Source organism: Amaranthus tricolor, chromosome 7 (genome assembly GCF_026212465.1).
Source record: "Amaranthus tricolor cultivar Red isolate AtriRed21 chromosome 7, ASM2621246v1, whole genome shotgun sequence".
Classification (NCBI taxonomy): Eukaryota; Viridiplantae; Streptophyta; class Magnoliopsida; order Caryophyllales; family Amaranthaceae; genus Amaranthus; species Amaranthus tricolor.
In genome coordinates, this window is record NC_080053.1 from 3,899,870 (window position 1) to 3,926,734 (window position 26,865).

The 26,865-nt window shown below is 30.4% G+C and overlaps 1 protein-coding gene and 1 pseudogene across 2 annotated transcripts; one reads left to right on the top strand and one right to left on the bottom strand.

Annotated features, from left to right (window-relative positions):
- LOC130818829 (glycosyltransferase-like KOBITO 1) overlaps positions 1 to 7,817 on the top strand; it is an 8,179-nt pseudogene extending 362 nt beyond the window's left edge.
- Positions 7,818 to 14,630: 6,813 nt separating this feature from the next.
- On the bottom strand, positions 14,631 to 21,434 carry LOC130818830 (uncharacterized). Of its 2 annotated transcripts, none has more exons than XM_057685060.1 (2): positions 21,029 to 21,434; positions 14,631 to 14,914 (listed from the first exon to the last, which is right to left on the bottom strand). In XM_057685060.1, exons 1-2 carry the CDS (start codon positions 21,369 to 21,371, stop codon positions 14,898 to 14,900), a joined length of 360 nt encoding a protein of 119 aa, XP_057541043.1. In that variant the 5' UTR covers positions 21,372 to 21,434; the 3' UTR covers positions 14,631 to 14,897. The 2 variants fall into 2 exon arrangements, with proteins under 2 accessions (XP_057541043.1, XP_057541044.1); XM_057685061.1 differs by lacking the exon at positions 21,029 to 21,434 and adding an exon at positions 16,754 to 17,799.
- Positions 21,435 to 26,865: the final 5,431 nt, after the last annotated feature.

A 26,865-nucleotide genomic window follows, 5' to 3' on the forward strand; every position in this document is an offset into this window, starting at 1 on the left:
CAAACCGATATCAAACCCAAGGTATGGTACTAAATTTTAATCTTTATATTAATCTGATAGTGGGGTGTGTTTGTTTTTATTTGAATCGAAATGGGCTCTACTTGATTTGGGAAATTAATGGGACTTCGGATTCTAATTTTGTTCTTATGATTTTGGTTTGTTCACGTGAAGTGCAATCGTTTATGTATTTCAATATTCATTTTTTTAATGGAATAGTTTATTTGATCTTGAAATGTGAAATGCAGATACTGTTTACTGTAGCATTGCAATGGTATTTTTAAATGTATGCATTTCATTGATCTGATTCTGGGTTGTGTCTATTTTAGTTTGATTTGAAATACGTATTTCTTAATTTGGAAAAATAATGAGGCTTTTGGATATTAATTTGATTTGTATGTATTGGATAGTTCATGTGAAGTATCCTTATTTTTATTTATTTGGGTTTTTATTTGTTTATTTATGGAAAGTTTTTTTTTGATCTTGAAATGTGAAATGCACCGGATTAGTAGAAATCAATCAGTAGACATTGTATTACTGTACCAATGCAATGGTGGTCTTATATGTTTTCATTCAATATGATAGACATTTTTCTCTGAGGAGATTAAGTTGCTAAGGTTGGAAGTTGGGAACCTATTTTTTGAAGCTACCACCATGGAGGTAACTGAAAATATATGTATTGTATCATTGAGTGTACTTAAGAGATGAGTTTTTCCTTGTTTAGATTGCTATCACCACTAGTACATCAGCCAGTTTGGAACAGATTCTGCCATGGATGTACTTTCACAAGGTTATTGGAGTCACTACATTTTACCTTTTTGTGGAAGGAAACGCAGCATCTCCAAAAGTCTCAAAAGTCTTGGAATCCATACCAGTAAGTTTGATTGCAATCGTTCGAGTTGTCTTTTGTCCATTTTAAGACTTCCTTTTAAAAAAATTAGTCTAATGTAGCTCTGTGTGCATGCAGGGAGTAATAGTAATTTATAGAACACAAGATCTAGAGAAACAACAGGAAAAAAGGTGAGTGTATCCTGCAAGTATTGAATTCGAATGTTAGGTCGACTGTAATCAACAAAAAGTTATTTGTAGCATTGTTCCCTTATTGCACACATCCTAATCTTATGGGTTTATTCAGTTGATAATGGAGCATGGTGTGTTTCCTTGTAATTTAAGTGATTTATTTTCACCACGTAAGCTAAGTCTTAATTATAAATTAACCATGTTGGGATATGAGTTTCTTTCTTATCAACTAGTATGTTCAATTAATCGAATGATGTTCTTTCTCTTTTGTAGCCGGATTTGGAATGAGACATGGCTAGCAAGTTTCTTTTACAAGCCATGCAACTATGAGCTGTTTGTAAAACAGTCTCTTAATATGGAGATGGCCATTGTCATGGCTAGGGTAGGAAGCTATATTTTTATAATCCACTGTGGAATGTGTAATACTTTTCATGTCTTATTAGTGACGGATTCTGCTAATTTTAGAATGATGGTGTGGAATGGATTCTGCACCTTGATACCGATGAATTAATACATCCGGCTGGCACACAGGAGTATTCATTGAGGAAACTACTGCTTGATGTTCCTATGAATGTGGACATGGTTGTTTTTCCCAACTATGTAAGTAACACTATACATTGGGATAGCATTTTCCTCCTGGTGATGCCATCAAAGATGTGTTTTCTTGTACTCATTGTCATGGTGCTTGTCTATTATATTTTTTGTTCAGGAAAGCTGTGTCGAGCGTGATGATATCCAAGATCCTTTCAGTGAGGTAATGATCTATAATAAAAAAGTTTGTCATTCTTGGCTTATAATTATTAAAGCTAGTATTGGATGCTTGCCTGTGTTCATTCTAGGTAAAACTAGTTTATACAAATTCGTCCAATTTGATTCTTTTGATAGAAGAGAAAGTCATTCAATTCAATTCTTTGATAGAAGAGAAATCTAGGATTCCACCTTGAACCTTAAAGCTGAGGATCCTCGTTCATAACAGCTCTCAATGAAGGGGACTTCAGGATATTGTTCTCTTGGGAAGAGAAGGCTGGAGAGGCCATATCAGTGAAGAGGTCGTTTAGGTTTAGTATAAAAGGGTACTTGGCACCAAAGGTGGAGTGGAAGGGCTGCTGTAGGTGTATTTGAGAAGTGGAGGGTTTATGTATTTCATTTTCTTTTTATTTAAGACAAGCATTTAAAACTTAAAAATGAAAAATGGATAATTACTTTATAGCCCCAACTTTACCATCCAATCAAATGAAGTTTACAACCTTGGGTCTCATATGGAACAATTGATAATGTGAGGGTTAATACAGAAACGCCTAAGATATTTATTTTAATGGGATATTACCCCATCATAGAACCCTTTGGGTTTTGTTATTTGGTATACAACTAAGTAATGTCTGACCATATAGGAAGTATGCATATATATGTCCTTTTCCTTACTTTGTCTAACTTGTACACAATTTTTTGATGCAACAGGTCTCTATGTTAAAAAAAAACTATGATCATCTCGTAAAGGATACGTACTTTGGCATGTACAAAGAAGCTACACGTGGAAATCCAAATTACTTTTTAACTTATGGCAACGGGAAATCTATTGCTCGAATACAAGATCATCTTCGTCCAAACGGTGCCCATCGGTGGCACAACTATATGAAGACACAAAAGTATGAGAACCCTATTCATCTTGTACAAACATTTGTTAAGGCTTAACATACAATTTGTCTGTTCATCAATTAATTTTATTTTAGAAGTTGTAGTAGACTACGTGGTCCTTAGCAAAGGATGATAATTTAGATGATGGTGAAAATCTAGCACCTACTAATATATTATTATTGAAGAGGCATTGACTTGTACTGGTGCTGATTAAGTTAGCATTGGATTATTCTCTACACATTTAACTTGAAGTTTTGGATAGTTAGATCCTTGCCTACAATTGATAGATGCCATTACTAGTGAATAAATTACAGCCAGTTTTCCTACAATGACGTAAGGGCTGTTTTTGGGAGGAGCATATGGGGAGCACCGGAAATTAATGATGAGCTCAATGGTATTTTTCCTCCATAAGGCATAATTTGGATAGGGAGGGATTTTTAAAACATTGCTTTAGATAATTGGAAGAAATGGTTAAGGTTTCCATAAGCTGTTGTAGAAAGATACTTTATTTATTAAATAAAAAATAAAATAAAGTTGCAAGTTTGTAGAAGGAAACAAATTACATATGACAATCAAGAACCATGCTTATGTACACCATCGAGAACTCTGAGAAACCGATCTTCAATCCCGAACAAAGTAACAAGGAGATTTTGTTTGAACTTGATATTAATTCTAGGCGAGATGCTTTTTCCTAAAACATCATTTCCTCCCTACTACGGTGCTTGGGAATAAACCGGAAATATGTTCTAAGATACAGAGAATTACACTAAATTCCTAGCACACGGAATTTAGAATGATGTAAGGAAAACTAAAATGGAAGAAGATACGGAAAATTACAATCGAGGATTACAAGTTCTCTATGTAAAGTGCTCGAGAAGAGAAGAAATCAGTAATTGCATGTGAAAATAACCACACAAGCATTCTATATTTATAGAATAGCTTACACCATTTCACGAAACAACATGTTACTTCATGAAACACAAGATTGATTCACGAACTAATGCCGTCTTTCAATCAAACCATCCCAATATATCTAGTCAATATAACCAAATTTAACCTTTGGTAGTTATATTAAAACTAACAAAACAGATAAATTAACTTTGCAAAGAGGAATCTGCAGAACAGAGAGCAACTCGCGAGCCGCGACCTGCTCCTCCCACAAAACAATAGTTTTTTCCTTTCTTTTTTCGCGAGCCGCGAGTTGTTTCACGATCCGTGAACACTACTTTTTATTCAAAACATAAACTTTGCAACCTTGGGATATATTCAAATTAATTTATTTAATTTAATTTCCAATGACCATTATACGCTCTAAATGACAACCGAATTGGTTCTCTTTAATCACCGTTTCCTGTCTAATTCTCCTCTCTATCACTGTTTCCCACAATTTCATTGTATGGCTTAAAAGTTTGATACCTCTATAGTTCCCACATACTTGCGCATCGCCTTTGTTCTTAAACAAAGGTATTAGTGTGCTGTTCCTCCATTCTTCTGGCATCCTATGTGTTCTTAAAATCGTATTAAAGAGGTTCTTCAGCCAACGAATGCCCTTTTCTCCTAAACCCCTCCACACCTCAATCGGGATGTTATCTGGCCTGATTGCCTTTATTCTCCCCACTTTTTGAGAGCTTGTCCTACTTCTTCTGTGGTGATATCACTCGTTGACCCATCTTCGAGTGGTTTTTGGACGTCTGAAAGTTGCTTATCCTCCTCCCTTGGCCCCCTAGACTCATTGAGTAGTTGAGAGAAAAACTGGAGCCATCTGGTTTTGATGTCCTCTTGTCTCAAGAGGACTCGTCCTCCTTCATCCTTGATGTATTTCATTGCCTCTAAGTCCTGCCGCTGTTTGGACCTAGTCCTTGCCAACTTAAAAATATGCTTTTCCCCCTCTTTAGTATCAACCTTTCGATACAAATCCTCATAACCACGTTTTTTTGCCTCCATTACAGCTTTCTTTGTCGTCCGCTTTGCTTCTTTATAGTTCACTCTCTTTTATATCCTATCCTCCTCTTCCGTGCATGCCATAAGTTCCTTAAATATCTTGTTTTTATCTTTTATCTTCTTTTCCACCTCCTCATTCCACCACCACGACTCTTTGAACACTTTTGGTTTGCTCGACAACACCCCCAAGGTCTCTTTTGCCACTTTTCTAATGGTTTCTACCATGTTCGTCCACATTTCATTTGCATCTTGAGAAGCCCAATAAATTTATCTTGTTTGACAGGGTTGTGGCCATATCCCCTTTGAGTCTCCCCCACATGATCTGTCCCCTGGACTCGACCTTCTTCTCTACGATTTTCTTCCTCATCCTGAAAACCAGTACTAAAAGCCTGTGTTGGGTGGGCATCTCTGTACCCAACACTACTTTACAGTCCAAGCATGAGGCCCGATCTCCCTTGCGCACCAGGAAATAGTCAACTTGGGTTGCATGCCCGCCGCTCTTATATGTGGTCAAATGCTCATCTTTCTTTCTAAAGATCGAGTTTGCTATAACCAATTCTTTTGCTAGTGCAAAATCCAGCAAATTTTTTCCCCATTCTCATTCCTTGCCCCCAAACCAAACCCACCGTGTACCGAGTTATAGTTGCCCGCATCTCTGCCTATATGTCTGTTAAAGTGTCCTCCTAAGAAAACTTTCTCGTCTTCCGCGATAGTTCTCATGAGGTCTCCTAGTTTATCCCAGAACTCACACTTCACCTGCTCGTCAAGACCAACTTGAGGCCCGTACGCATTGAAAATGGCTGACTTGGTTGTTGAATTTTGTGAAGGCATGAGTTCATTATTAAGCGTTTTCTACAATGAGATATCACGTTCAATAATTAGTTATACACTCGCTTGTGATTTCCTAGTTGCATTTCCTAAACTCATGATTTATCCATTCTTGTTATTCGATGTCATATTTTAGTGAGATCAAATTTGAAGAAGCGGCGGTTTTGCATTATACGTATTCAAAATATTCAGACTTAACTTCTAGACGTGATCGATGTGGATGCAAACCTACAAAAGAAGATGTCAAGAGATGCTTCATGTTAGAATTTGATAGAGCAGTGAGTACATTTGAACAAACATCAAATTTGAATTATATGCTCAACTCCTATGCCTAATTCTCTTTAAACAAACTTTTTGTTGCTTTTGTATTGTTTAACATAAAATGAGTCTCTGACAAATAATTTATGTTGGTTAGAGGTGTTAATGTTGATAGTTGAGTTATAGCGCTAAGTGTAATCCAATTCATTAATCAAATGTATCGATAAAGTCAACCCGAACATGATCTTCTTGTTAATTGGTTTGACTGAACTTGACTTATTCAACACTTCAACTCATTTACATATCTGAAAAAAGACCTTTTAAGTTAATTGTTTGCACAAAAAGATTAAGTTGAATACTTTCAAGAAGATTTAGATCTGACCTCTACTTATATGTCCTATGGCCCATATCTATGCTCCAATGTCCAACCATGATAATGATTGGTGCTTGTTTCTGCGGTTTCATCAAGGGGGTTGAAAATCTCAATCTCCATCCATGATTCTTGTGATTTGTTTGGGTTGGGGTAGTTGTTTGTCAAAGTGTATAAAGCAGGATCTTTTTTTCCGAGTGAATGGGATGCCTTAAGTTTGATTGAATTTCAGAAATGACATAGAATCTTTTGGATCAAACCTCTGGCATTGATTTCATCAGGCTGTACTATAACCAGTGCTGTCTTGACTGTTTAGTTTCGTAGATTTGAATTGTTATATACAATGCAAATCAGGAGATATTTAAATATATCTAATAATTTATTTGCTAAAATATATGGCAGGCCTTCATAATTGCTTCAACTGCTACTGAGGATGAAATGCGGAAGTGGTACGTTGTTAAGCATCTATGTCTTATTGTCAATGGACAAGAGTATGATATATATTTACTTTGTGTTGTGGCATCTTCTGTTTTTAGGTATCTAGAGTATGTTGTATGGGGAGACAAAACACTGAATTTGAAACTCTTGAGGAAGGGCATTTTAACTCGTATATATGCACCAATGGTAAGTGTGATATCTATTCCAAACAGTAAATCTGATCGTTTGATATCATAGAGAACGCAGATGCAAGTGACAGTGTTTTTCAGCCTGGCGGCTAGCGCTGTGAATGTTGCTGATTCTCATTCGGTTCCTAATTCACTGGTTCTTATCTGGTTTCGTCGATTTTTATCAGGTCATTGTTCAGGGTTTAAGAGAATCAGGTATCTTCACTGCTATTATTGAATCTGCTTCCACATCTTCGTCAAAGGATAAATTCTTATCTTCCATTGAGAGTTCTAACTCAACCAGACATGAGTCTGTCGTTTCCTCGAGGAATGTGAATAGAAATACCGAGTCGCGTGCAACTGCTAGGAGGGTTCTGCAGTTTATTGATGTCATTCCTGAAGCTGCTGTTCCACCATTGCCTGCACCGAATGTAGATCAAAATAAAATGGTTGAATCACGGTAGACCTGACTTTTTTATTACTGCTTTACAAGTTTTGAAAAGGACTGGGGTGAAGTCGGAAGAAAGAGGTTTTACCTTCGGAGGTTCTCGAGAGCATTGTCCAAGCTCTTTGAACAGATCGGAAGTGGGAGTTGTTTGACCCTGTTTTTTTTAGTGCTGAGTGCCGACCTAACGCCAGAATGCCTAAGTAGGGTCTTGTACTTGTACAGAAACTGATGGTTTATATGATAAGCGGGAATTGTTTTACTAATCAAGAGTCGAGTAGATTAGATACATAGAAACAGGATTGCAACCTCGATAACACATTCTTTGAATGAATTTGGAACGTTCAAGTCATTTCTACATAATGTTTCGGTTATTATACTTGTGTCCGTGTTGATGATTGATGGGTTTTTGATTAATCATTGAGGTGAGCACATAGGCTGTTGACATGCTCATGCCTAAAAAAACTATTGTTGGCTATCCAATTCCATTACAGGTGGTTCTAATTGACCTTGAAACACGGATAATTACGCCTCAAGGCTCAAGCACCAAAGTAGGCAATTCAACAAGCTGGTATAAACCCTCACTGGCTAAGTGCTCGTTTGCTAGCTTCCTTTGTTGGTTTTCACAAATTGATGTGAGAGACGGTCTTTTCGAGAGACGCATTAGATATATGGGCTAATTAGCTCAACTAATACAAATTAAAGAGAAAATAAAAAATGTGGGTTTCTTTTTTTGAAGTCGTCTCTTTGAAAGGCGGCCTCTTACAAGAGTAACTGAATTTTTATTTTTCTCTATTAAGCATTTCCTATCGATTATATTACAATTTTAAAATATAATTTTAGAACGATCTTCTATCTACAGAAATTTAAAGATCAACAAATTGAAATGGGTATGTAAGAAGAGACGGGAGCTGGGAAGCGAATTTTGGTGGGGATGATTCCAAGTAAAATACTAATTTTTGGGCTTCTAGCTGAACGGAATCAATTAATGGCATCAATCTAGAGCTCCCAATATGTGTTGTATTATAGTTTGACAGTTCTAGGAGTATTTTTAACAGTGTCCAAATCGATCATAATCATCATAATCATAATATATACTAAAAGAACTATAAAAATTGATAAATGTCAGCTCTTAAGAGCTTTGTCAAATGTCTGTGTTAATAGGATAATTTAATTGATATATATGTCATTTTGTTTTAAATTTGGTAGCTCTAAGAATTGTTTTTGAAAAGTAATAACTATGAGCAACTGATAAAAAAGTAACATGTAATATTTCATGAAATCTTTGATTGAACCACAAATTAGCAATAAAATATATATATATATATACATATATATATATACATATATATATATATATGTATATATATATATATGTATATATACATATATATATATATATATATATATATATATATATATATATATATGTATATATATATATATATATATATATATATATATATATATGTATATATATATATATATATATATATATATATATATATGTATATATATATATATATATATATACATATATACATATATATATATATATATATATATATATATATATATATATATAAATAATATATATATATATATATATATATATATATATATATATATATATATATATATATATATATATATATATATATATATATATATATATATATATATATATATATATATATATATATATATATATATATATATATATATATATATATATATATATATATATATATATATACATATATATATATATATATATATATATATATATATATATATATATATATATATATATATATATATATATATATATATATATATATATATACTAAAAAAAATAGCTTACAAATTTTAATAAGTTTGATATTCAATTATAGCAGTTTTTATTTATTCCTCAAACATAATAATAGAGCAACAATCTTGCATTGCAACATTGATTATTTAAAATTTATTCGTGCAATTTAGCCTTGATTAGCAAATTTTAAAATTTTTGTACATTTTTTATTTATTACATATAAAACAAGTGACAACATCAATCTTACTTATTTAAAATTAATTTTCTGCAATTCACTTAAATCAACAGTATTTATTTAATAATATGATAATCAATTATTAAGAACCCTAAAAATGTTTATGAATCTTTTGAATTATATTAATTGATCTATTTAATTTATTTATTAGACACGTCTCACAGTGAGACTGTCTTATACTATACTCTATGTTCAAAATAAATACTCTTAAGTTATATGGAATTTTAAACTATTTTAAACATCTTTATTGTTTTTCTTATTTTATTAGTGTTTTTTTTAAAAAATATGTATACTAATTGTCTTCTATCAATTTTTAAAATTTTATTGTATCAAATACTTCCTCTATTCTTTTTTGTTCAACTCATTTACTTTTTGCACAGTTTTCAAAGCAAATTTTAAACCTCAATATCTCCAAAAATACGCATAGTGAAAATTTATAAAAAATATATAATAAAAAAGTATACATTAAAACGAATCTAACGAGATCTCACATGAATATATTTTGGCTTCTAAATATGTGTCAAAAATATCAATCAATTTTTTTTTCTTAATGTGAAATACTCAAATTGGGAAGAACATTAAAGAACAGAGAGAGTATTACATATTAATGTTAAAAATTAAACATGATAACGATATTGTATATACTTGCATCATTATTTAAAAATTATATCTTTACATATATAAATATTTAAAACTCCATGCATTGCACAAATTTCTACACTAGTACTATAATATATGCACTATCCGTTTGAAGACTTTCTCATATTGAGGCCAAATACATACATGCTTATCCGTCTTTAATTTTGACCTAAAAGTGATCAATTTTGACCTTAAAGTGATAAATTTTAATTTAAAGTGATTTATTTCAACTTAAAGTATATAGTCTTAGTTTGTTAAGTGGATCAATTATGACATTTTTAAAATGATCAATTATGACCTTTGAATTGATCAATTCAGACATTAAAGTGGTCTTTTTCTTAAAGTAATAATTACTTTCTTCGTTCCAAAATACTTGCAATCTTTGCTTTTTTATGCAATCCAATTCAATAATTCAATTCTTAATATCTCTAATTATGTATAACAAAAAATTATAAAATTTTAATATTAATAATCTTTCCAATGAGACGAATCAAACAAGATCTTACTTGACTATGTTTTAACTTATAGATTAAAAACTAATCATACAGTAAGAGTGATAAATAAATAGTATTATTTTTCTAATGTTGCAAGTAATTAATTTGAAACAGAGAAGTTATAACACTAGAGAGGACAACTTTAACTTGATAACTTACAAATTTAAAAATTATCAATTACAACCTTAAAGTAATTAATTTAAAGCTTCTAGTGCTAAATTATAAGTCATCACCTCTATAATAATCAATTGTAACATAATAATCTTTAACGAGTCCATTATAACCTTAACGGCCCGTTTGGTAATCGATACTAAATAGTGGAAATGAGAATGATTTGTAGTGTAAGTATTCTTGATAAGTACAGTGTCATTCCCATGATAATGAAAATTTTATCATAAAAAATTTTTTTGTTCACAATTTTATCACAAACTGGGAATAAAACAGAATACTCGCGTTTTTGGGTGCTGTAATCCGCTCGACCCGAGCGGGGTTCCAGAAGCAGCTGGATTGAATCTGTTTTATTGCTCAACCGAGCCATTGAGCTCGACCATTAGAGCAATCCTTTCTTTGGCATTCCCTTGCTATTATCAAAGCACAAAGTCTTCCACTTTGATTACTTCATCAAGTGATCCAAACTTCAATCCTTCATAATCCAAGACACTCACTTCTTCGCTCTCAAGTGTGCAAGATAGTGCATGAGCTATGAGGTGCCCGAAGTCTTCACCAATGGCATGAGATTTTGGATTTGGCACAACAAAAAATGATAATACACCGATTTCTTTTTGTTGTTCATCTCTGTTCTACTAATTGGCTGCGAGTCATGGCTTTGGCTATTGATTGGCCTCAATTCGCTAACAAGCCTCTGATCTTATGCTTGCCTCTTTTTCACATACTAGGATTCTTGTAGGCTATTTCTTTGAGCCTTTGCGGTCTTTTCACTCTATTGTCCTAATAATTAACATAATTTTCCTATTTCATACCAAATTATAATAAAATTAAGAACATCATCACGAAATTATTTCAAACACAATATTTAAGTGTACAAGAAAGCTCAAATATAAACCAAAAAGGAGCATAAAATACAATAAACTTACTCTCCTATGCTTAACCTTTGTTCATTCTCGAGAAAACATAAAGTAAACAATGACATAAAAAATTCAAAAAATGGTCTCCATATATTCTAAACTACTTCTTATAACTCCCTTCTTAACCTCCTTTAATTCCTAAGTATAGCCAAGGATCCAAGTAACAAAATCGCAATTTCCCATACTTGGCTAACACTTAGATACCACACAACTAGGTACACAAATCAGGAAAGTACCCTATAACCGTTCACTTCCCCTTACAACACACAATAACTAGGTACACAATAATTTAAATTTCAGTCACCATACAGTTTGTAAGTTTATTATTATCTTGTTCTTTATATATTTATTTATTTGTCTTCTTAATTTTATTTCCATTGTGTCTAGTATCATAATTAGAGTTTTATTTATTGTTAGTCTTTATATTATTCTCTATGATTAGTGAGTACATTTCTTTTCTAGGATTGAGAGATTGATCCTAATTTGTTGCATGGAATGATTTTATTCGATTAATTGTATGAAATTTGAATATATGATTGAATCTAAGTTTAATGAACTTAAATTTCTTTATTAACCTTTTCAATAATATGAAAGTTTGAGATTAGGACTAATTTAGGATTGAGCTATATCTAGGTTAAATTCATAATAGTTTAGCCAAAAACAGAAGTTTGACTACAAAAAGTTAAAATACCACGAACCATCATCCAATTATAGTCAACTTATTTAAAGATGTGATTTTTTTTATTAATCTAATTTTGCAATTTATAGTCAATTATGATATAATCTTGAGTAATTGATTATTATTCTTGATTAATTTCAATTACCATGAATTTTCAAAATAAATTGTACGTATGTTCTTGATTAATAGTTCGATTATAAATTTAAGTATGTTCTTGATTGATGACCATAATCATGACTATTTTCTTGATTAATTGATTCTTGTAAATTTTTATTTAAATTACAATTTAAAAAAAAAGGATTATTTTTGATAGAATTTTCAATTAATAATTGTTAATTAGTGATATATAATTGTTTAATAGGTATTATAACTTTTATCCAGAAGGAGGTATGTTATAGTGTTTTCAATGATCTTATTAATACTTGTTCGATTATTAATTCAATAATGTTCTGATTGTTATAAATTTTTATTTGAACTAAGGTTTTTAGTTTTGAAAGGGAATGAGGTTTTAGGTTTGAGAAGAAATTTGAGGGAGACGTTATTTTAATTAAAAAAATTATTAAAGTAATGGTCTTTGCAACGACTTTGTTGTATCAATGTATTTAGTTGTTTTTTGCGGCGACATATACGGTTACGAATAATTTATTTAGTTTTAACAACTATATTTATCGTTGCTAAACATATGGGCCGGGTTAAACCAAGTAATTTTTTTAAGTGGTGTGAAGTTAATTTTTATTTATGACAACAATTATTTAGCAACAATAATGAATTTCGCAAGTACTTTATTTTTCACAACGAGAAAAATGTACTCGTTAAAACTTAGCTTGTTGCTAAAAATGATTTTTCTTTTATTGAAATCAATAAAAGATTGAATTATTTTAGTTAATTTTTCCTTATTTATTTTGTACCTATTATGACAACTAGGCAAATGTTATATTGATTAAGTCATGAAAACTAGATTAATTTGAGTTGAAAATAACTCGTACAAATAATTGGATTATACAAGTTATTTTAAATTTGAAATTTTGACCAAAACCTAATTCAATTAATAAACATATTAGATCAGGTTGACCTATTTAATTTAGTAGGAAAAAAATTTCTAACTTAAATCCACTTATTTTGTATTAAGTTTGATCGGGTAAAGAAGTCGAATCAGCTTTAACGGTCCCACATCCAAGCGGAGAGAATAAGGCAATTAATATGTCCATGATGAAATACCCAATTGAATTGGTAGATATGTGGATAATCTTAGAAATGTTCCCACGTGGAAAATAGAGCTGTTCATGGGCGGGCTAAGTTTAGAAACGGGCGGATTCAAAAAACGGACGGATTTAAACAATGTTTCAGAAAAAAATTTAAATTTGAAGGGGTAATACTCGCTCATCAAGATAAATGGACGGGTAGTGATGCTAAAAAAAATGCCCGAGGGTATACCCGCCCGGCTGCTAAGTTTAGTATATTAATTATTAAATAATTAATTCAATTGATTATGAAATTAGTAGTTTACTGTCTAATATTACTAGTCTACTACATACCCAACTTTAGTAATTAGAGCTCATCCCACTTTAATAATTTTTTTAATTTATTATGATTGGAGAGATATATGTCTGAACTTCGTACTCCGTAGAAAGATAAATTAATGATGCAATGCTTTTGTTGGATTATCCAACATAATGTTTATATTCATCTAATTTAAGTATTTTGAGACTTTTTATGTATTTAGAGTATTTTGGACAATATATTGTATTTTAATTGTCATTAAAACTGAACTTTATAATTTGTATTATATTTTTAATTTTTATATAATAAATACCCACTTACCTGTAGGTCCCGCTTGCTTTAAAAATGGGCAGGTAGCGACAAAAAATATGCCCGCAAATGCGGGCGGGCTTTTGAATATTTAAGCCCCAAATAGATATTTTAGATACCACCCGATCCGCTACCCGGCCAAGCCCATGAACACCTCTAGTGTACAAGCATTTGTATGAACTTTATGCAATGAGTATAGAAATTTTTAGTAGGTATGAAATATGGGTGAAGAAGTATGTCATTTATTGTCGGTAATTACAAGTTATGTTATTCACCGATATAACTTATTTGAAACAGTATGCAATATTTATAATTATCCCTATGAAAAACAGTTCATATAAGTAATGTAATCAATCACTTACTTTTACAATAATAATTCCTAACAATTATGAAAACTAGCATACTACTCCCTCCGTTCCTATTTGTTCTTCCTATTTGGGTATTTTACAAAGATTAAGAAAAAGAGAATCTTTGGTGGTAGTGGGTATTATTTTAATTATATAATAGTGGGAAGTTTTGATTGTATTGGAAGTATGAGGTTGTAGTGAGTATTATTTTAATTAAATAGTGGTGTGAAGTAATGATTGTATTGGAAGTATAAGAGAGAAAATAATTATAAATAAAAGAAAATGGGTACATTAAAAGAAAAGGGGGATTTTAAGGGGTAAAAGTGAGATAAAAACTTTCTAAAATAAGAAAGTATTCTAAAGTGGAAGAACTTTTAAAACTACCCGTTATAGTAATGTGGAAGATCAAAAAGGAACGGAGGGAGTATAGTCTAATAAAATTGAGATGACATGGCATGCAAACATGCACATCATGATTATAATTGAAACATAGTACTCATAGCAATTTGCTTTGGATCACAATAAGATAAAATACAATTTGGGTTTGAACCCAATTTGATTAGATCATAAGATCATAGATATAAAATTGGTAAGCATCACGCAAGCCAATTCTTATTTATTCTAATTATATAGTTTGCTAAAGTGCATGTTACATTTGCTAATATGCCATCAATTCCGTTGCTTTTGTAGTTGGAGCTCATGGAATTGTGTAGCCTGCCCAATAAAATAGATTGATCGTTAGATAATGATTAAAAATAATAGTGGTTCACTCCAAAATATTAATTAATAACATCAATAATTTCACTCTTATTATATAAAATTAACCTTTGTCCAAAACTTAGTAGGTTACAAACATATGACAAGTTTAAACCTTTGCTTAACATACTCCAAATATGAACTTCATCATCGGAAACAACATATATCGAACATAGTAACAAGAAGATTTTGTATGTGAACTTGATATTAATTCTAGGCGAGATGCTCTTTCCTAAAACATCATTTCCTCCCTACCACCGTGCTTGGGAATATAAACCGGAAATATGTTATGAGATACAAAGAATTACACTAAATTTCTAGCATAAGGAAATTAGAACGACATGAGAAAACTTTAAGTGGAAAAAGAAAATGAAAATTTACAATTGAGGATTGCAAGTTCTCTATCTAAAGTGCTAGAGAGGATAAGAAATTCAGAAATTACATGTATATTCCAAGTACATCTCATGTAAAAAATAATTTACACATGCCTTCTATATTTATAGGAAAGCGTACAACCATTCATGAAGTAATATGTCACTTCATGAACCGCAACATCGATTCACGAATCAATGTCGATATTAAATCAATTCATCCCAATTATTCAGTGAATATAACCATATTAACCGTAGGTAGTTGTTGCTTAACTAACAAAACCGAATAAAACAAACGTTGCAAAAACCAGCCGAAAGTCGGGCCGCGACAAAAGTTTGCGAGCCGCGACCTATGCTTATACCAAAACATAAACTTTTGGAATCTTGAAATATTTCCAATTAATTATCAATTTAATTAATTTAGTTGATTTAATTAATTTATTTGATTTAATTAATTTATTATTTCCAAAAACCATTATACGACTCACGCCTTTGATACTCTTAAATATTTTTATACAAATTTTAAGAGTTTTACTACATTTTTTAGCTTGAGAAATTCATATTCTCTCTTATAATTATATTTTTAAAATTTATTTTTTCTTTGTAATTCTATTGAATATTTCCGATATCAATTTGTTATTAGCAATTTCAACGAAGCGCAGGATGTATATCCTTACAAGTAAACAATCAATTTTATTGGCCCACTTTTGTTTCCTATGTGCAACTATTTGCTATTAATATACATGCAACATTCGGGAAAAATATAATATTTTATTATCATTTTTAATTTGTGATTAATTTTTTAATTTATAAGTTGAAACATACTTAAGTGAGATCTTGTTTGATTCGTCTCATTGTAAAGATAATTAATATCAAATTTTTATAATTTTTTATTATATGTAATTAGAGATATTAAAGATTAAATTAGTACATTAGACTGTGTGAAAAAGTAAAAGTCGAACGTAAATTAGAAGGGAGGAAGTAATAAAAGATAAATAATAGTAAGGTCCAATAATGAATCCAATAGACCTTATAGAATGGAATGAGTATTCATTATATAGTTCCCCACAATCATTCCTACAAGTGGCACTCCAAGGCCACCGACAATAAATGTTCATCATGGATGTGTCATGTCTTTAATAATACTCTTTGTGATCTTCCAATTTGTTACTTGATTAGGGGTTAGATAAAACATATTAAGGAATAGTTTATTTTTTTACAAATAAGATAAAAAAGAATTAAGATAAAATGTATACATAAGGATACAAATATAAAACAGTGAGAATTACTTATAAAAAAATGTGGCAAATTAGGAAAAAAAACAGACAAATACAATAATACAAACAGATATTTCTTCAAATACTAAAAATTTAAGCAATATATAAGACTTATGATATGTTAATTATAAGGTTAGAGAAAAACTTACTTCCACATTTAGAGCCATGTTGCAAAGCAACACCACAAGTTTGAGCAATATAAACAGCCTTCTCAACACTAATATATTGTTCAATGTCCTTAGTAAGGTACTTGCATAGGCATGGAATATCAGCATTCCTAGCCACACCACAACAATCTTTAGAAGGCCTCATTTTAGGTCCGGCCTTCCGAACATACTTGGCACATTGGCTAATTATGCTTGTGATATCTCCCTCACACTGCCCATATGCCATTAAATTGTCGTTCTGGAACGAGGTGAAAACGCAAGCCATGGCTAAGACCACTGTTAATGCGGTGAAACGCATTCCTAATATTGCCATTCTTGTAGATTTTTTCTAGCTTCGCATCTCTTTGTTTTTGTGTTTGTTTTGATGAGGTAGGAATTATGCTAGGGGAAGATTTAAATAGGAAGGGGAATGAAAATGAATTATGGTTATGGGACCCTGACAAGATAATGTGGCACATGAATATGTTATTGTTAATTGACATGCACTCAGTGTAAGGTTTTAGGTGGAACGAAGTTTATGGCCTTTTTAGGGAAGAGCATTTTTGTTAAGGAAAGTAATAAGTTATTGATAAAGTATGTCATCCGAAATTTACAATAGAGTAATAATCAATTAAATACCTAATAATTTTAATCAAACAAATTTCTATGTAGACAAAGACACGATCATTATAAAGGAGATCTAACACTGAAGCATTCGCTCTATGATATTGTTGTTTGATATAATCTTTTGAGGGGGTCTTTAGATTTGGTGTGGCTTTGAATTAGTGATAAGTTTGATATTATTGACTTTATTCGCAGAATTAACACCTGTAATGATGTCATATACAATTTTGGGAAGAGCATTAACTTTAGACTACGTATATTTTTATCTCCGACAATATGACGTACATAACTACATAAGCTTGGACTTATATACTCCCTTCTATTCATTACTATCGTTCTATTTGGTTTTTGAAACACTTTTTTATTAATCGCTCTTAAAATGTGCTTTGTTCTTAATTTATAAATTAAAAATAGTTAAGTTAGATCTTGTTTGATTTGTTTTAGTGTAAATTTTATTAATATCAATTTTTTATAATTTTTACTCGTAAAATTTGAGATATTTAAAATTGAAATAATACATTGACAAATATTTCAAAACTAATAAGATAGAGAGTATAATTGAAATAGTAAATTGACAAATATATTTATGAAAAATAATTATTTAATAACCGTATAATGAGAATTTGAATTGATATTCTTACATTGATGCTGCATTAGGCTAGTATAGGCATTGCAGCAGGATTATCACCATCTTCAATTCTAATTGTTTATTTTTGACTAGTTCTTCTAATCTCTAGATGCTTCAAGTAAATGACTTTTGATCTTTAGTTTTTTTCAATTTGCATAAGATATTTTAATAGATTTTATTTGGTTATATTTAACAATCTTCGAAAATGAAAATTCTTGAACATGATTGTCATTTAAACTCGTTAAATTTGATATTTTTAATTGTTACTTCTTTATAATTAAAGGTTTTTATTGATATAGCATGACATATTATGAGTCTTAAACATATTACACCAATCTCTATTAAGGTCGTCTCATTATCAGACGATTTTAATGGGATCAGTTCAAATTATTAGAAAAATAATGCTTTCTATATAAGTGGAAATTCAATTTTATTATTTTTTAATGTATTTTTACTAAAGGACCTTTTATGTGAACCTGTCTAACGATGAGACGGTCTCAAACAAGATGAGCTGAACATATTATTTTTATTAAATATTATTGTGTCCTTTGTTTTGAAGGGTAAAACTTTTATATTTTTTGTTTCAGATTAAGGACTATTGTAAAATGACTATGTATTTTTTTAATTTAAGTGAAATTTCATATGATGTCTAATTTGGCACTAAGAGTCAATTAAAAATAACATTTTTGTTAGTGTTATCGTTTACAAGAAAGTTGCGTAATTCCAACTTACAACTCTATTTTAGATAGAAGTCATTTAATAATAATAGGATAATATATTGTTGTTATTGATATTATTATTTTTCTGTGTTTAAGAATTATTATTTACTTTATAGACAGAGATATGGCTAACAACTATTGAAACAAGTAGTAAGTACCAAGTATTTTTTCACGTTAAGAGACGTATGCTTAACTTTTGGTCCGTATAAATTTACTTGACCTATTTTGCGTACGAAATGTATTGAATTCAAGATCAATTTGGTTGAAACAACTTATTTTTCTTAATAATATGGAGGCATAATAAGATTTAACCTATTTTTTTATTGTTTGTTTGTTAAAAATGTCTGCTTCCTTACTAATTCGTATATCTAAATGTAGTAAATTATACAATTTTTTCATTAATAAATTTAATAAATGTCAAATTTGGTCATTTGGGTTTTTACTTATCGTATTAAATTCATTATTTTTTATGTGATCGATTTTGTTGATTTTGGTTTGATGAGTTTCCCTCTCATGTGATAATTACATGTGAGGTTTGGTTTACAGCTTAAGAACTTTTAGAAACAGTGAACTGACAAAAAAATATAGACATCTGTAATAAGTTACTCCAACAAGTATATCCAGAGCTGTTTAAAAGTGACCCGACCCAAAAATCCGATCTGAAATCGAAAGTAAATCGACCCTAAACCCGAACCGGTTGACAACCGAAAATGGGAAACCGAACCCGAGCTGTAACCGATTATTCTAACTGACACGTAACTGTTAACCGAGATTACCCGAACTTAATAATGACCAACCCGAGTCATATCCGATCCAAATCATGCTCAAAATCGAACTCTATCCGGCTAAAACCGACTTAACCCAAACGAAGTTTAGATCGAACTGCTGTAAACCTGAACCAATTTTTTACATACAAGTATGATTGACTCATATTAAATCATCTTATTAGTTATTCTAATAAAGTCATAAATATTTTAATAAAATAAATTTTATAAATACATAGTTTCATATATTTAAAGTTAATTATTAATGGTCAATGATGTCAACCTTGTAAGCCAAAATTCTCCAAATTTTGCATCCCAATTTGAGCTGCTTCCAAATTGTAGTTGATAGGAAATTTAAAATTTCTTCCATTGACATTTTTACTCTCTTATGTGAGATCTCAAATTGAGATCATATAAAATCTTTTTAGGATATTTTTGTTTTACGTTTTGCAATTTATAATGCTATTGTATACTAAATTTGTTGATGTAGATGCGTTTTTAGATGGACCCTCTATTTTAAAATACTTGCTATATTTTATTTATGGGCACTATTCATCAGTCAAACTTATTTTATATATTACAGGTAGTATATAAGCAAAAATATAGTCAAGTGAAATCTAATTTGAATCGTCTAATCACATACTTTCATAATATTAATTTTTTATAATTTTTAGATATAAATAGTTTAATATATAAATGAATAAACTAACACATTAGATTCCGTAAAAAGTCAATGTAACAAGTATAATGGACATGGGCGAAGCTAAGATTTTGAGTTAGGAGGACCAAATTGTTTATATACTAGTTAATTATTTATTATTATAAAAACTAGTTAACTATGAAAAATTTAAAATCATATAGATTGAAATGAACTTGATTCATAGAAAAAATTATTTTTTAACAAATAGAAATGAAGCTTTCGTATAATTACCCCTTAAATAAAAAACTAATTATTTTCTACTCTATGTATTTGCCTACTATGTCTCTGAAAAAAATATAATTAAGATAAAAAAAATATAAACACACACACTAAAAAGAATGATTGTAACATTATGAAAAATAAAGATTAATGACATTATAATATAAATTTATTAGTTTATTGAAAAATTGTTCAAATTTGGATTTGATCCCTTAACTTTAGATAACAAATATATTACCCCAACCATATTGAGCTATAGTAATTTATATTATATTTTATACACTCTTTAAATTATATATCATATTAGTATGAAGAGTCAAAGCCAAAATTACAAAAGAGTGCATTTTCAACAAGGAGGGTTGGGCCTCTCCCGATCCCCAATGTGGCTTCGCCCATGATAATAGAACGGAGGAAGTGTACATTAAAATCATAATGAATTACGTTGTTGTGAACAACTTCAATTCTACTTAGCTAAACTATAAAATCAATACAATAAAATAAGATTAAGGTTAATCACTTCAATTCAATTAAATTTTTAAATTTAAAAGGATTTTTTGAAACTGCATGCATAGCACGCAGCCCCACAACTAGTAATGTAAAATAGAAAAATGAAAAAAAACTTACTTCCACATTTAGCTCCATGTTGAAAGGCAATACCACAATATTGAGCAAGGTATAAAGCTTTATCAACACTCACAAACTTCTCAATACCTTTGTTAACATATTTGCATAAGCATTGCATATCAACATTCCTAGCCAGCGAACAACATCGCGAAGACGGTGGAGTTTTAGGCCCAACCGTAAGTACATACTTCACGCATTGGCTTGCTAAGTTTGGGATATCGCCTGCACACGACTGCCCCATTACCATATATTTGCTGCTACCAAACCCTATAATACAGCCCATTACAACAATACCAATTGCGATGAAACGAGCTATACTTATTGGTCCTGAATATGCTGCCATTTAAATTACAGCTTCCTATTTTTGTTTTTGTTTCAGAATTAATGTTTAACACGGATAAAAGAAAGAGTTGATTTGGTATAAATAAACCAACTAGTTTTGAAAGCAACACATAAAGTAATATGGGACCAATTTCTTAGAAAAATCGAACCTTGAAGTGTACCATTGACTCTATTGACTTATATGGCACGCTGAGTTCCGTTTACTAGCATTCACTTGCGTCATGTAATGGTGTCCCTTATCAATTAGTCCTTCTCTTATTCAATGAAGTTTCTACAAGTAATATTTACGAAAATTAAGAAAAATAAAATTTTTATATAGTGATTATATTATTTTATTAAACAATTAATTTAATGAAGAAAAAGTAAGGACCATAAACAATAAAAAATATTAGAAAAAAGTTAGTGTAAAAAATATAGGAACACTATAATAAAAATGTTTTTATAAAGTTATTGGAAATATGTGGTGACCATAATAAATTTAAAAATTATTAAAATAAATTAGTGCAAAATATTTAGAGATCGTAAGCATTTATTAAATATTAAAATAAGAAAGAATAAGATATCCGCCTGGTGCTCATCAAACCAACTCGGCGTTCTACAAGGTCCAAGAATGAAGAAACACCGACTCATTATTGTAACCGCCTCGAATTATGAAGGCAAACACTAATTGGAATTTAGTATTAATCAAGCGGAAGCTTACTTTTGCCAACACAATTAAGGGGTTACTTAAAGGTTAAACTAATATTCAAGTATAATTCTTGAACCAAACCAAAGCAATATAACGGAAGTCTTAACTGTCCAAAATATAGGAAAATTACAACCAAATCGAAATAAGTCCAAAATTCAAATTACATCCTTAAAATAGTCTAAATCTAAACTAATAATCTCTCAAATAAAATAAAGAGATCTAAACAAAAGGGGAGTCATACTCCAACTCGGGTTGAACTTCCGCTCGCATATCCATTCTCCGTCGAGGTGCCATAGGGGTTTACTCTAAAAACAAAACCATTGGAAAAACATACAAAGCATAGTATCAGCAAAAAGGCTGAGTATAAACACACTGGTGTCCGTCAAACAAGTTATTAAAATCTTTCTTTTTTTTTATTTGAGTAAATTCATTTTGAAATATGCTTTTTCATTTGATAAATCATATTATGATTCAAATGAAGTTCAATGGCTCTATAGTAATTTAAAATTCTCATTTTTCATTATAAATCATAAGATCTCAATGGATCCAAATCAATTTCAAACTCATATCATAAGTTTACATGGGTACTCTGTGAGTCATCCTGTGACTCGTTTGGTAGTCGGTCTACCGTCCGCGACATGTCCGGCAAGTGTAACACAATGGTATTGTGAACAATACGCGCTCAGCATTGGTGAGCCGTTTAATCATGCACACAACATTTGCTGTGGCATATGTACCCGCCATTTAGGCTAAAACATTTTTTTGTACATAATATATATCTTGTAATTTTAATAGCATTTGAAAGTCAAAAATATTAACTTTCTCCATATGATAAACATCTTTTATTTGCACATAGCAAAACATACTTTATTTGCAACTTAGCAAAATCAAATCATAATATTTCCCACATGGGTAAAACATGCTTAGCATAATCATATCATTAAACATAACCTTTGTATTATATTGGGGCATCACTAGCATGTATGGAAATTCATAGTAACAAAAAGTGATTAAAGATCAATACGATTTTTTTTTAAGGAAACCACTAAAATGTTTTGTTCCAATCCTTCTTAAAGTAAATATAACTTAAAAGGGTTTTGAAATTCATTCAAAACAACTAGAATATGATTCATAAGTCTATAAAATCATTAATACAGAAGATTTCATAAAACACTATTTTCTTAAATACGAGATAGTTTTGCCGGTAATAAAATCGATAATTGATTTACAAAGTACATATTAATTCTCCAACAAGGCCCAAATTAATCAAGTCATTATAATACCTTATTTAAAATGAATTTAAGTTTGTCCCATCAAGTTATAATGGGTTATGCGTATTTATAACGATCTTACAATTATTTTCGACAATTTGGGTATTTACTGTTATTTAAATGGTCTCTTAAATCCGTAAAATTTATAAACCGTCTCATTTAAAATTAATTTATACTATGAGGCAGTAGGTTATTAATATAATTATAATTTTTTTTATATAGGTTTATTTTTACCCAAATTTAATTAACAATATTACACTTTCTAATAAATAAACATTTTCTATTATTTTGATAAATTAGTAAATAATTAATAATTTATTTTATAAAATTATACCAATATTCCAGAAGTCATATAATATGTTTATTAGGCCATTTGAACTTATAAAACTCATGTATGATGTTTTATTATTTTGTATAGACATTTTATCGATAAATAGTATAAAATAGGTTTAAAATTATTTGAGTCCGAATAAAATATTATAAAAACTTATATGATATTCCAGAAGCTATTTTAAGGGGTATAAAATTTTAAATAACCATTAAAAATCATGTGGAATATTTTTAATAATTAATATCGTTATTTTACCGATAAATCGAATAAAATTTATTTAAGTCCATATATGGTCACGAAAATCCATATAAATTTTTGAACATGTATTTACTGCTTATATAAGTGCCTCATAAAATTTTCATGTCCAAAAGACGTCATTTAGTATTTATTTTGTATTTTACCGTTTTCAAACTTACCGATTATTAATAACCGAGTAAAAATTATTAAGGTCCTTAAATGTCAACGAAACCTTCCCAAACTCTTACCAATTTTACCTACTGTCCATATGAGTATGTGATAAAAATTTCAAGTCCATATGTCATTGTTTGGTAATTATTTTATATTTTACCATTTTACAATTTACCGTTAAACAATTTAACGATTATTCAAAAATTTAAAAAAAAAATTCCAAACTAAATATATTCTGGCCAAATCTTGTTGGAGACATTATAATATATTTTTATTAATTATTTTTGATGATGAAGAGTTCATCTAATACCATGTTTTATAATAAGAGTATTTAACACCTTAAAATCCATTAAAATATCAATTTAACGAATAATCTCAAAAAAAAAATATCCAAGAAATTTTCTTAACATATAGCTACTGAAAATTTCTTTTAAAATGAATTTCAAATATTTTCAAATTCATATAATCATTTCCATCACAATAACTTTCACAAAGTAGTGTTAAACATGCCTTTAAACATACAATAATTTATAAAATCAACATGCATGATGCCCACAATAATAATACATGTAATAAATTATTTCATACTCAAATTTATCATTTTGACATCATCTTTCAAGATTTAAGAACTTCTCTTTGGGAATTTTTTTTTTTTTTTTTTTTTAAAAAGTTTATACACAAACTTTCCCAACTTGTTCTTAAATCCTTTAAAAATCACCCCATGTGACATACCTCGACTCCAAGCCTATATAATTATTCCGTAAGCTCCTACGCGTTCTTAGAAGCGGTTCTAACTTCGGGTCCTTGCCCTTCAAGTCTCAACTCCAACTCTTCAACTAAACATATTGCATTCATCCAAAAATCAATAATAAATTTGGATTTCTAACATGCACTTAACTTTTCCTAGTTAGAGTTGTTAGACTAATGCTTGTGATGATTTTAACATATTTGGAGTATACTTATTATGTTGAGCAACATACTTAGTTAAGTCCCATAATTTACTTGAATCCTTTAAGTAACAAAATTTATATGTTTGTGGAAAAACATCTTCTTACTTTCTATTGTGGCCGATTTTTATAGATTTACAAGTGATGATTTTCTTAGTTTAGAGATAAAATACTCATTTTATAATGATCTTAGTTTATAGAAAGATTCATGTAAAAAAAAATGAAAAAAATGTTTTACATGAACAAGTTTTAACAAAACTAGTGGAATAAAGAAATGAGTATAACTTACTCTATACTTGGTGGATTTCTTCAAGTTTGGTGTCTATGGAAAGCTCTTAAGATGAAGATTATTTTTATGGGAGATTTGGGTTTATAAACATAAATTTTCAGAAGTTTTAGATGGGTTTTTGAAGAAGATTTGATGAGAAAAGAAGGTGTTTTAGTTATTGAAAGTTTAGAGGATTCTAGTGTTTGTTCATGGATGAACTTGGGAGCAATGTGTTGGGATTTATGGCTGAATAACAATTCAGAAAATTGAGTGCTTTTGCTTCAAATATTTGCCTCTTGCATGCTTGTAATGATGCACAAGCTTTGAGTAGAACAAAAGGGGTTTTGGGTAGTGTGATTGGCTTGAGTGTGTAAGTGAACAAGGAGCTACTAAGGGGATTTGGGACAGCTATATTAGCTGTTGTTTGGGGCTGATTTGGAGTGTTTTTTGTCCTTAGTTTGGTCTATTATGGTATAAGAAAGGTTTATCTAAGATAGTTTAAAGTTTGGGTAAAAATTGTTGTACATGTAACAAGTTATGTAACTTGTACTTCATGTTTAAAAATCACTTGTATATGTGAGAAATATTTAATTTACTCCCATCATGGTTATATAATATGCTTGGGTAATAATTAAATTTTTTTTTTGAACTGTTATGGGTTGTTGCTCAACTTTAAGTTTTACCTCCAAAGTTTACGTTACTTGTTACGATTCATAATCATGTTAGGAATTAACAAGTTTCTTATCATCGTAGAGATTTTTCAAATTACTACCATCACTAATTAAATTATAATTAGTAACGAACAAATATATAAGAAAAAAAATTAGGCGCTAAAAACGACTAATGAAATCTTCTAACAATACGACTGTTTCAGTCTTCCCTTCTTACAAGAGTTTCGTCCTCGAAACTAACTCAAACTAATAGTTATAAATACATCACTCAAATAAGTAAGGGTATCTAATTAACATGTCGTCCTCTTTTTCCCAAGTAGCACTGTCGGCATCCTGTCCACTCCATAGCACTTTCACAAGTGGAATCGTGCGGCTACGGAGTTTTCTAACCTCTCGACCGAGGATCCTCAGGGGCTTTTCCTCATACTGCAAGCTTTCAACAAGCTGAATTGGCTCATACTGGAGAACATGTGATGGATCAAATACATACCGGCGCAATTGCGACACATGGAACACATTGTGAACCTTAGCTAATTGTGGGGGTAATGCTAACTCATAAGCTACCTCTCCAACTCTACGTAAAATCTCATAGGGTCCAATGTACCGAGGATCAAGCTTCCCCTGCATTCCGAACCTCTTGATTCCCTTTGTTGGCGAGACTTTAAGGAACACCTTCTCACCGACTTGGAACTCAAGTTTCCTCCTCCTACGGTCTGCGTAGGATTTCTGTCGATCTTGGGCAGCCTTCATCCGGTCTCTAATGATTCTGACTTGTTCAGCGGTCTCTCTGATCATCTCTGGTCCAACTAGCACACCAGACCTCCCGGTATCCCAATAAAGTGGTGTCCTACACCTTTGGCCATACAAGGCCTCATACGGAGCCATACCAATACTACTCTGGTAGCTATTGT